Source organism: Syngnathoides biaculeatus, chromosome 15 (assembly GCF_019802595.1).
Source record: "Syngnathoides biaculeatus isolate LvHL_M chromosome 15, ASM1980259v1, whole genome shotgun sequence".
In the NCBI taxonomy this organism is placed as follows: Eukaryota; Metazoa; Chordata; class Actinopteri; order Syngnathiformes; family Syngnathidae; genus Syngnathoides; species Syngnathoides biaculeatus.
In genome coordinates, this window is record NC_084654.1 from 24,394,525 (window position 1) to 24,404,101 (window position 9,577).

Below are 9,577 nucleotides of genomic sequence, written 5' to 3' on the forward strand. Positions count from 1 at the left end.
AAAAAAACAAAAAACCCCAAGCTGCGTTGACTAGAAAATTTCCTCCCACTTTTAATTATACGTAATAACAGTCGTCCCGTCCCGCCCGCCGAGTTCAGAACAATGCGAACATTTCGGCACATCCTTCCTATGAAAATATTGTTGGCCAGCGATTCATTCATTCAGGAGCGGAAGTCTCTCGTCAGCTTGTCTCCTGCTGTCTGGAAGCCTGCCGAGGGGAAACAAAAGAAGCAAGGTTTCAATTCTGATCATTTCATCCACTGGACGCTATTTCCTAGTTTGGGGGGGGGGGGGGGGGGGGGGGAAACGTCTTGAATTTCAATTCCACAAGTTCGATTGTCGCTTTTCACTTTCACTTTTTAAGTGTCCACTCCCCAATCCCTGCGTGGCTTTTCTCCGGGTGGCCACTCCCGTTTCCTCCCGCATCCCAAAAACATGCAACATTTATTGGACATTGTAAAATTGCCCTGAGGTGCGATTGGCCGTTTGTCTCTATGTGCCCTCTGATTGGCTGGCGACCGGCTCAGACTGTGCCCCGCCTCCTGACAGCTGGGATAGGCTCAGCTTTCCCTGCGACCCTTGTGAGGATAAGCGGCAAAGAAAATGGATGGAGATACATATTTTTAAAAGGGGGTGAGCGTCACTTTGAGGGTTTTTAGGGTCAACACGCAAACCCACACCTGGAATTCAAACCCAACCAGGCTAAAATCCCAAACCTCAAGGCCCCATCCTTGGGTTGAACATCCATCCATCCATCCATTTTCTTAGCCGCTTATCCTCACCAGGGAGTGCTGGAGCCGATACCAGCGGTCAACGGACAGGAGGCGGAGCACACACTGAACTGGTCGCCAGCCAATGGCGGGGCACATGGAGACAAACGGCCGCACGCACAATCACACCGAGGGGCAATTTCGAGTGTCCAGTTAATGTTGAATGTTTTGGGGCTGTGGGAGGAAACGGGAGTGCCTGAAGAAAACCCGCGCATAGAGAACATGCAAACTCCACACAGGCGGGTCCGGGATTGAACCCGGGACCTCAGAACTGTGAGGCCAGCGTGCCGCATTGGCTTGAACAATGGCTCATCACTGTCATTGTGATAAATACAAGTCAGTCCTGTCACGAGCCACCACTGTGGGGGAGGACCCACATGCTGGACTCCGAGGCAAAGGCATAATGTCCAGTGGGTTTCATTTCAGAAGCAGTGTCCGCACCCGGTGACCCGGTGCAAAGTCAATGAACTGGCAAATGCCCGTGACGAAAACTCCCAACATAAATACATGGTCAATTAACGTGCCCAATGCGCAACAGCTGTGATGAGTGCCAGAAGTGAACCCGCCCAGAGAGGTGACCAGGCCCCGCCCCACCTGCCACTGCTCCATGTTTTCAAAACAAGCTTCTACCTACTTTTGGCTCTTTCTGTTCGACTAAATTGTTCAAGTTGAGGCGTGTTGTTTACCTGTGGCGCGTCGCTGGATGCGAGACGTAATAGAGGACCAGGAAGAAAGCCTGAGAACAGCACAACACGCCATCGGGTGAGCGTTGCGCAACCATTTGACGCACGCTCACGCCCGTAAATCCGTTTGTGAAATTCCTCAGGTGATCTGCGCAAAGGTTAGCTCGGAAACCGGAAGGCAGCCGGAAATGAGGCGAGGGAAAACCTCCGATGAGCGGTATTGAACTTACGCCCAGGAAGGCCAGGCCTCCTTGGATGGCGGCAGCCCACTCGAAGCTCAGACGCTGCGTGATGACGCCGCCCACCGTAGGGCCGTAAAACATCCTGGAAACGAGACACAAAAGAGCTTTATGAAATGACGTCGCTTTAACGTCTTAGCGCCGTTCCCGGATCGCTGCTTTGAGAATCCAAACTTTGACACATTTCACGTAAACGTGACGTCTGTTGCGTGCTCCGTGCTTTCCCGTCACAAATTCTCCAATTGATCAGTCGTGACTAGTTTGCAGTTCATGTGGATTTTTAACGTTTGGAAATCTTTGTCACGCAGTCGCTGTAACTTACGTCCCGGTTTTCTCGATGGATCCAACCCGATCAGTTTGCCTGCTTTCTAAAATCGAATCCCGGATTTTTAAAAGGTGCGCTTAGTCGCCGCACTTTGCGTTTCCCGACGTCCACATCGATCAGACCCGACTGGACTCACCCTGCGGACCACACGGCTCCGAACAACCCCGACACCATCCCGAGAGTGCTCAGTCCCTCCTCGTAACCGTTCTCGCTGCACGAAAAAGGGAACGAGGTCACGAGACGACAGTTGCTCGACCTTTTCCTCGAGAGAAAAAAAAAAAATCCAACTCACGGCCGAGGCACTCACTAGGCGCACTTTATGACCTCCGGGAAGACCGGGATGGCGGTCATCGCCAGGGAAAAGCCGATGACCCCCAGCATGACCACCAGCAGCCACAGATGCCTGAGAACGGAAATACATGATTATTATCGTCACACAAATGCATTTGTATGAATTAATCAACGGCAATGTAGAAAAGTTTGGGTGCTGCAAACTGTTGCTGTCATTCTGACACCGCTATAACAGTACAATAACTTCTTTTGATCATTTAGGAACCAAACGAGGCTGCGTGGGCTCGGCGTAATCCTGCGCGGCAACGGGTTTTAACCTCCTTTGTGGAGGTAAATCGTAAACCCCTCGAGAACCACCGCATACGCAAATCGGCTGCCGCGTTGGAAGGAGTTCAAATTAGGTTGATTTAACACCCCCCCCCCCCCATTAATGCTCGTATGGATTGCGTTTTGCCGTGTTGCTACGTAGCCCGAGATATTCCAAAGGTTCCAATTGGTCATCGCAATCGGAGGCAAAGTGGTCGGATTTCAAATCATAATTCCGATCTTTTAAGGTGCTACAGCAGAAAGCATCGGCCCCGTCCGTCCATTCGGGTCTGGTCGCTTCAGCAGGAATACCCAGTCTTCCCTTTCCCCAGCCACTTCTTCCAGCTCTTCCGGAGGCGTTCCCGAGCCACCCGAGAGACGCGGTCTCCCCGGCGTTTCCTGGGTCGTCCCCGGGGTCCCTTTCCGGTGGGACGTGCCCGGAACACCTCACCAGGGAGGCGTCAACCCCACAGTTCTCAAATTTTGATCCTAATTTGAAACCAGAACTCCAAGACTTGAAGGATCATTCCTGGAGAAACCAAAAAGCCTGCCTTGAAAACCTCACAAAACAGAATTCTACTTCATCATTTTGGGTATTGTGCAAGAAGCGGCGTTGAAGCACAGTACCCAAAATGATTAACCATTAACAAACTATAATCACTTCTTATCTGGATTACTGTAATGTACTTTATTTTGGAGCCGGCCGGTCCTGGAGTTTCTGGAATTTCTGAGTACAGCCGTAGCTCCAATTCGATATACGTGCCGAGAAAGTGACTTTTACCGGTCCGCCCCTGTTAGCGCGGTGCTAGCGTGTTACTGCCTTGTCTCAGCGACGTTTTCTGGTATGTTTTTGCTGTTAGTGCGGCGCTGGCGTTAGCACGGTGGTGCTAGCGTTAAAGTCTTTGTACTGTTTTTTCTGTGGGCGCTTGCGGCTTTCACACGGCTGCGGCCTATGTATGTACCAAATGGTATTTCCTTTACAAATGTACTGGATGAGGCTTGTAACCAGGTGTGTTCTGTAGGCCGGGAATTACGGGAATTTGATCTTGATCAGCGTACATGATTTAGTCATAGCTGTGGTTGTTTTATAAATAAAGTGGAGTTGAGTTTTGACACGGTAGCCAAGTACTTTGGTATGTTAAGGAAAGGGACGGGCCCCAGCAACAGGAAGCCCAAAGCCGTGGTGGCGCCGCCGATCACCATGAACCAGCTCCTGGTTGCCTGGATGGGAACGAAGGAAGAACGCTCAGGACGAAGACTCGGCAGAGAAGACGGTTTTTCATACTCACGGGGTATTTATCGGTGAAAAAGCCCATCAGCGGCGACCCCAGCGAGTACGGGAAGGAAAGACCCAGCATGATCAGACCCACGTAGCCGGCGGACAGCTGGAACTGTTCTACGGCGTAGAGTGACAAGGTGGCGTCCAGGAAGCCCAGACCCGAGCTCAGGGTGAAGATGACGTGGCAGAGCAGGATGACTTGCGGGTTTTGCAGAAGGCCCAGGAAGGAGCTCTTGGTGGAAGCGGCGTCTGAGAAGTGGCGGGCCATTATCAGATCCTACTGATCGGACCCAACAGGTCTGCCGACGGGATGAACTGAGCTAAAGGTCTGACTTTGCCGAGTTGCCGTCCCCAGCACCGACGGATTCCCTAACCGCCTCGCTAGCGGTACAGGCTAGTCTAAAAACACAACTGGACATTTGCTTTTGGGACGGGCTCAAGTGTTGTACCGATGGAGGGCAAAATGTAGATGTTGAGCGGAACCATGATCAGCAGGAAACAGCCCAGCGCCATGAAGGGAACCTCGTACCCGAAGGACTGGTAGAACCAGCCTCCGACCGGCGGTCCCAGGATCAGGCCCAGGCCCGTAAACACTTCCAAACTTCCCTGGAGGGAAAGACACAGAGCAACCTTGCGGATGTTGACATCTGGACGGGGAATTGATCAATCAAGAAATGATTGCAATCAATGGAAAAAAAAAAAATGAAATTATGGTCATAATGTATAGCTAATTTAAAAGCAGCCAATAATATTTTCACAATTTTCTGTCTTGGATAAATAAATAAATGGAGCAATTTAATAATCAGAATATGATTTATTTTCCTGACACTCATTTAATACATTTGTAAAAATATTCACATGTAATTTGATCATTTCTACAATAAATAGCCAATGATTTACAAATATTAATTAAATAAATATTCTCTTACTTCCGATAACTGAACTCATTCAATTAATTTTCAAAAATACCACACAAAATAAGCGACGTCTTCCAATATCTTGTGTATTTCTGCTGGTGACAAATTTCACGCAGGTGATTTTTGGTGCTCGACTGTGCAGATTTGCGAGCGCGATGGCGCGCGGGTGCATACGCGCCCGTCAAATCGCAGCGACTGGTCGTGATCAGACCCGAGCGCTTTGCTGAAGTACCGCAGTACCCGCCGCAGGCGTTCGTGCTTCCGTGGACTCGCAGACACCGGCGCCGCGTAACCGAGACGAGGACAAGGACAAAGGGACACTCACCAAAACAGTGGCCACATTGTTGGGAAAAACTTTAGCCGAGAGGGCGAAGGAGGAAGTCATGGCGGCGGCAAAGCCCACCGCGTCCACCGACCTCACGATGACGCACAGGGCGATGAAAACCGGACCGGCCGGGACTCTGTCCAGCAGCCTGCCGGGAGGGAGGGGATCGAGAGCAGGCCTTCAACCAAAATAATTGCAAGAATTTACGAGAAGCTTTAAAAAGTGGATTGAATATCCACGATCGGACGTCACCCGAAGAGAATGGTGCAGCCCGACGACACAAACAGCCCCGTGATCAGCATCATCTTTGCGCCGATTGGCACGATCTGACGGAGGGGGGAAAAAAAAAAAAAAGAACACGGACGGAGACGCATGAAAAGGCTGCGCACGTGCGTCCGACCCGGTTCCCCAACACGGCGGCTTACGTATCGGCCGAGGATCAACGAGCCGATCAGGTTGCTGACGGCGTAGCAGCCGAATATGACGCCCACCGTCGTCTGCGACGCGCCTTTCTTCTCTGCCTGGGCGCAAACGTTCAAAAGGGAAATCATGGGCTGGAGCGATTCCGACTTGGGTTGAGAGAAAATTGGAAGGCGAGCAGCAGCGGTTGAAATATTTTCAAAAGACTTTGAGACGTTTAACGCCACTCACAGTTGACGTTTATAATCAAACCAAACAAAGACAATAACGCAATATGGATTTCAACGACAGTTGCCTGAAGAAAGCTAGCTTCATGCTAACCTGCACTGATAGTGGCGCTATAAGCCTTAAGCAGCAATGGCTACTTGAACACAAATGTGGCGCAACGCATGTAGACAGACAATGCCCCAGTTCTCACAAGCATACAGACTTTTGTTCTCTGGAGAGAAAAAAAAATACCCAATATGAATGTACCGAGGCGGCTGGGAAAGCGTTGGCCTCACAGTTCTGAGGTTCCGGGTTCGATCGAGTTTTTTTCCAGGCACTCGGTTTGCTCCCACGTCCCCAAAATTCATTGGACACTCGAAATTGCCCCAAGGTGTGATTGTGATTGCAGCTCTCTGTCTCCATGTGGCCTGCGATTGGCTGGCGACCCGTTCAGGGTGTGCCCCGCCTCCTGCCCGTTGACAGCCCTCCCACGACCTTTGTGAGGATAAGCTGCTAAGAAGGCGGATGGATGAACGTACCTAGAAGTGCATACATAGTTCTAGATTGGTATTTTCTTTATCATATTTCAATTTTGTTGTTGTTGTTGTTTTTGGGTGGGGAGGCCAGAACGGAGTACTAGCTACTGATTTGGGTCTTCAGAGACAGATGGAAGCAACCCCCCCACCCCAAAATAAACGTTCCAAATTTATTATATGATTAGAAACACGGAATGCACCGATCAGAGGCTTTTGCACTCGAAAACCGTGAATGGATTTGAAAGTCCGGAGTGACGCGCGTTTGACATCCCGCCGGCCTTTTTCGCAGTCAGGCGAGGAGCAGAAAGCAGCGTCTGACTCTGGGGAGGGGGGAGGGGGGAGGGGGAGGGGGGGTGGGTGGGGCCGAGGGGAGCTTTCGCCGCTCACGTGTTTGTCAATTGGGCCCGCCGGCACGAGGTCGCCATTACTTCTCTGCGCAGCCAGTTAGTACGCGGGGGTCACACGGCGGCCAAGTTGGCCAATCACGGCTTTGGGGCTTTGTTTCGCGGCATTTTCTCCAGACGGTGATCTTACTAACCCGCCCGTGCTTGACGGCCTTTCTTTCTTCAGTCGAGCGCACCGCAAAGTGACGATCTAACCAGCTCAAAGCGCAACATGAAAAGTACATCGAAAAGTAGCGAAGCGGCATTCGAAGAAACTAAAATTATTTTCTAAAGAGATGGTTTGGTTTTTTGGGGGGGTGTTGAAAGTTTTTTTTTTTTTTTTTTTTTTAAACTTACGAGTGTCATGAGCAAGACTTGGCCACTGCCAAGAGGGGCGTGGCCACGCCACTGCTCTGGCTGGTGACGCCTGTCAACGCTCACAAGTGTCTTTGATTATGACTGTAATTAGACGGGCATTTAAGTTGGGAGTTTTTGTCACAGGCGTTTGCCAGTTCGTTGCCTTGCATTAATGAGTTGCATTCACTGCCTGTGGGACTCTCCGCTTCTAGGCGTATGTCAGAGTAACCTTAGTCACAGCGATTCTGTGCTCGTTATTTTGATCCTGTCCTGTTGAGTTTGTTAGCTTGCCCCAGAGTCATCGGACCCTGCTGTGTATGTCTTTTGGATCCCGCCTAGCCTAGCCTAGCGTTTCTTTGCCTCTGCCTTGTCGGACTTCTACAGCATGTGCGACCCAGTTTCCGGGATAAAACTAGATTGAACGCTACGCCTCTGCCTCGAAGTCCTGCATTTGGGTCCGGCCCCGTACAGGGGCTTCGTGACAGCGAGCCGACCGTAAAGTGTGTCAAGTTTAGCGGCCTGCACAGGAGCCATAAGTAGATTAGTCCCTTTAAATTCTATTACATTTGCATTTGTGGAGTTCATTGACATTTATCAAACATAATTTCATCTGGGAATTGCGGGAATCCCATCCATTGCCCCCCCCCCCCCCCGAACATTTGGCAAATTTTATCCCGCAGCGCAAATTCAATCAAAGCTTCCCACGTGAAGACTTTTTGGCTTAGTGGAGAAATCAAGATCAGGATTCGTTTGGTTTTCAAAAGGAGGTTTCGAGTGTTGATTTCTCAAAAAAAAAAAAAAAATAATAATAATAATTCTTTTTGACTTTAAACTTGAAAAGATACATTTTTACATAATGACTATTTTTTAAAATCACAAATGTCTCTTTTTTCCCCCCTCTTGAACACATGACTTGAATCGTGACGTTTTTTTTTTTTTTAATATCGCTAAAGGGGACATAATTTGCCAAACTATTTCTTGTATTTATGATGTCATTTTTTTTCCCCCTGTGGTGCCTCATTAAGCCCATGAAATATGAATTAAAGTCATCCAGGAATTCCTAAATTGCCTGAAATCAGCGCGTTGCAATTTCGCCGAGCTTCTCTCCGTCATGAGCGAAGATCTGCGCCTACGTCTCCGTGCACGCCCACAAGTGGGCGAGGCAACCAACCAGAGGAAAGGGGGCGGTCTTTCACCAAATATGGGCCGAGCGGCTGCCAAATTGGGTCAAACACAAGTGCCGTAATTTCCTCCCCACAAGCTTTCAACCCTGCGATTTATGCGGTGATGCGGCGCTAGCGTTAGCGCGGCTAGCATTAAGGCACCCGGTTGCAAGCTAGTTTAACGCTAGCACCGCGCTAACGCTAAGTATCTGACTTTTTATGTGAAATACGTTTTTGTTTTTTTTTTTTTTTTCTTGAAAATACTTTTTAGAAAAATAGATGCAATTTTTGGGGAATTTCGTAACTAGGCCTACGTGACTTTTTAATCTCGGATACGTGTGACTTGATTTCAGCTTGCAGTTTTGATCTCGGAATTCAGAATACGGTACGGTACTCGGACAGCAAGTAAAGCAAGTCTGCGTTGTCGGCCCCGTGAGCCAGCCCGCCGTACTCGATTGGGTTGGGCTCGGGGGTGGGAAAGTCAAGCGGGCCTTCGTGTAGTGCTGCAAGTACCTCTATGGGGAAGAACGGTCCCAGTATGGAGTAGCAGATCATGGAGCTGAAGTTGACGGACGCCATGGATATCAAGGTGAGCGTCTGCCGTTTTGTCATCCTCGCCCGAGGCTCCCTCGAGTCCTCTTTTGACAAACCAAATCAAAAAAAAAAAGATGCGACAATACATTCATACACGTGGAGAATCCTCGACTTGGTTCAGTGATACAATTATTTCACTTTTCTCAAAAAGTTCTGGTTATACGAGTTGAAGCGTGAAAATATTCGATGATTGTGAGGAAATTCCAATTTCCACCGAAGGACAATTTGGGATTCTTCAATGACGCGACCAACGTGCTGCCGCAGTCATAAAAATTTAAAAATGAAAAAATAGTGACCAACCTTGTGGCTGAAGGTCCGCCTCGGGCTCCATTTTGCCTCCTGAGAAAACAATTTCCAGCCTGTTTTGTGTTGCGATATTTTAAAATAATAATAAGTGAAAAGGAGACTTCGGCTGACGTGAACAAGCTCTCGCGCACAAACGCGCGCACGTGCACGCGCACGCCTTCGCGTTGACTTCCCCGGTCAAGTTCGAGCAAACTCTGCGGCTACTTCCGGAAACCCCTTCAAAATCAAACGCCTGCTGATTTCAAGTTAAAAGTGTCCAATTGGGATTCATAGAACAAAAAAAAAAAAAAAAAAATCAGCTAACTTCGGGCGAAAGGCGGACGCCAATCGATTGATAGAATTTTAAAATGAAAAATAAATAAAAAATAATAGATTTGGTAAAATAATTAATTAATTAAAATAAAATCAAACAAGCATATATGAACATTTTTGTTGCAACACTGCCTGTATGATTACTAGTTTGTAAACATATTTGA

The 9,577-nt window shown here is 48.9% G+C and overlaps 1 protein-coding gene across 3 annotated transcripts; it reads right to left on the reverse strand.

Annotated features, from left to right (window-relative positions):
• Positions 1-18: 18 nt before the first annotated feature.
• On the reverse strand, positions 19-9,324 carry slc18b1 (solute carrier family 18 member B1). Of its 3 annotated transcripts, none has more exons than XM_061844482.1 (13): positions 9,096-9,324; positions 8,715-8,839; positions 5,561-5,656; positions 5,388-5,461; positions 5,136-5,313; positions 4,343-4,499; positions 3,904-4,142; positions 3,744-3,835; positions 2,325-2,420; positions 2,154-2,228; positions 1,684-1,777; positions 1,457-1,506; positions 19-208 (listed from the first exon to the last, which is right to left on the reverse strand). In XM_061844482.1, the coding sequence occupies exons 1-13, from the start codon at positions 9,124-9,126 to the stop codon at positions 154-156; spliced, it is 1,362 nt and encodes a 453-aa protein (XP_061700466.1). In that variant the 5' UTR covers positions 9,127-9,324; the 3' UTR covers positions 19-153. The 3 variants fall into 3 exon arrangements, 2 of the variants coding, with proteins under 2 accessions (XP_061700466.1, XP_061700467.1); XM_061844483.1 differs by having other exon boundaries at positions 21-208; positions 5,136-5,283; positions 9,096-9,323; XR_009798518.1 differs by lacking the exons at positions 19-208; positions 1,457-1,506 and having other exon boundaries at positions 1,761-1,777; positions 2,310-2,420.
• Positions 9,325-9,577: the final 253 nt, after the last annotated feature.

Bases quoted from the DNA above. Each gene is read 5' to 3' on its own strand.
- slc18b1 (XM_061844482.1), bottom strand. From the start codon at position 9,126: ATGGAGCCCGAGGCGGACCTTCAGCCACAAG. The intron at 4,143-4,342 runs GTACAACACTTG...GCCACTTCTCAG, and splicing joins CTACATTTTGCCCTCCATCG to ACGCCGCTTCCACCAAGAGC. The intron at 1,507-1,683 runs GTAAGTTCAATA...TGCTGTTCTCAG, and splicing joins GAGGCCTGGCCTTCCTGGGC to GCTTTCTTCCTGGTCCTCTA.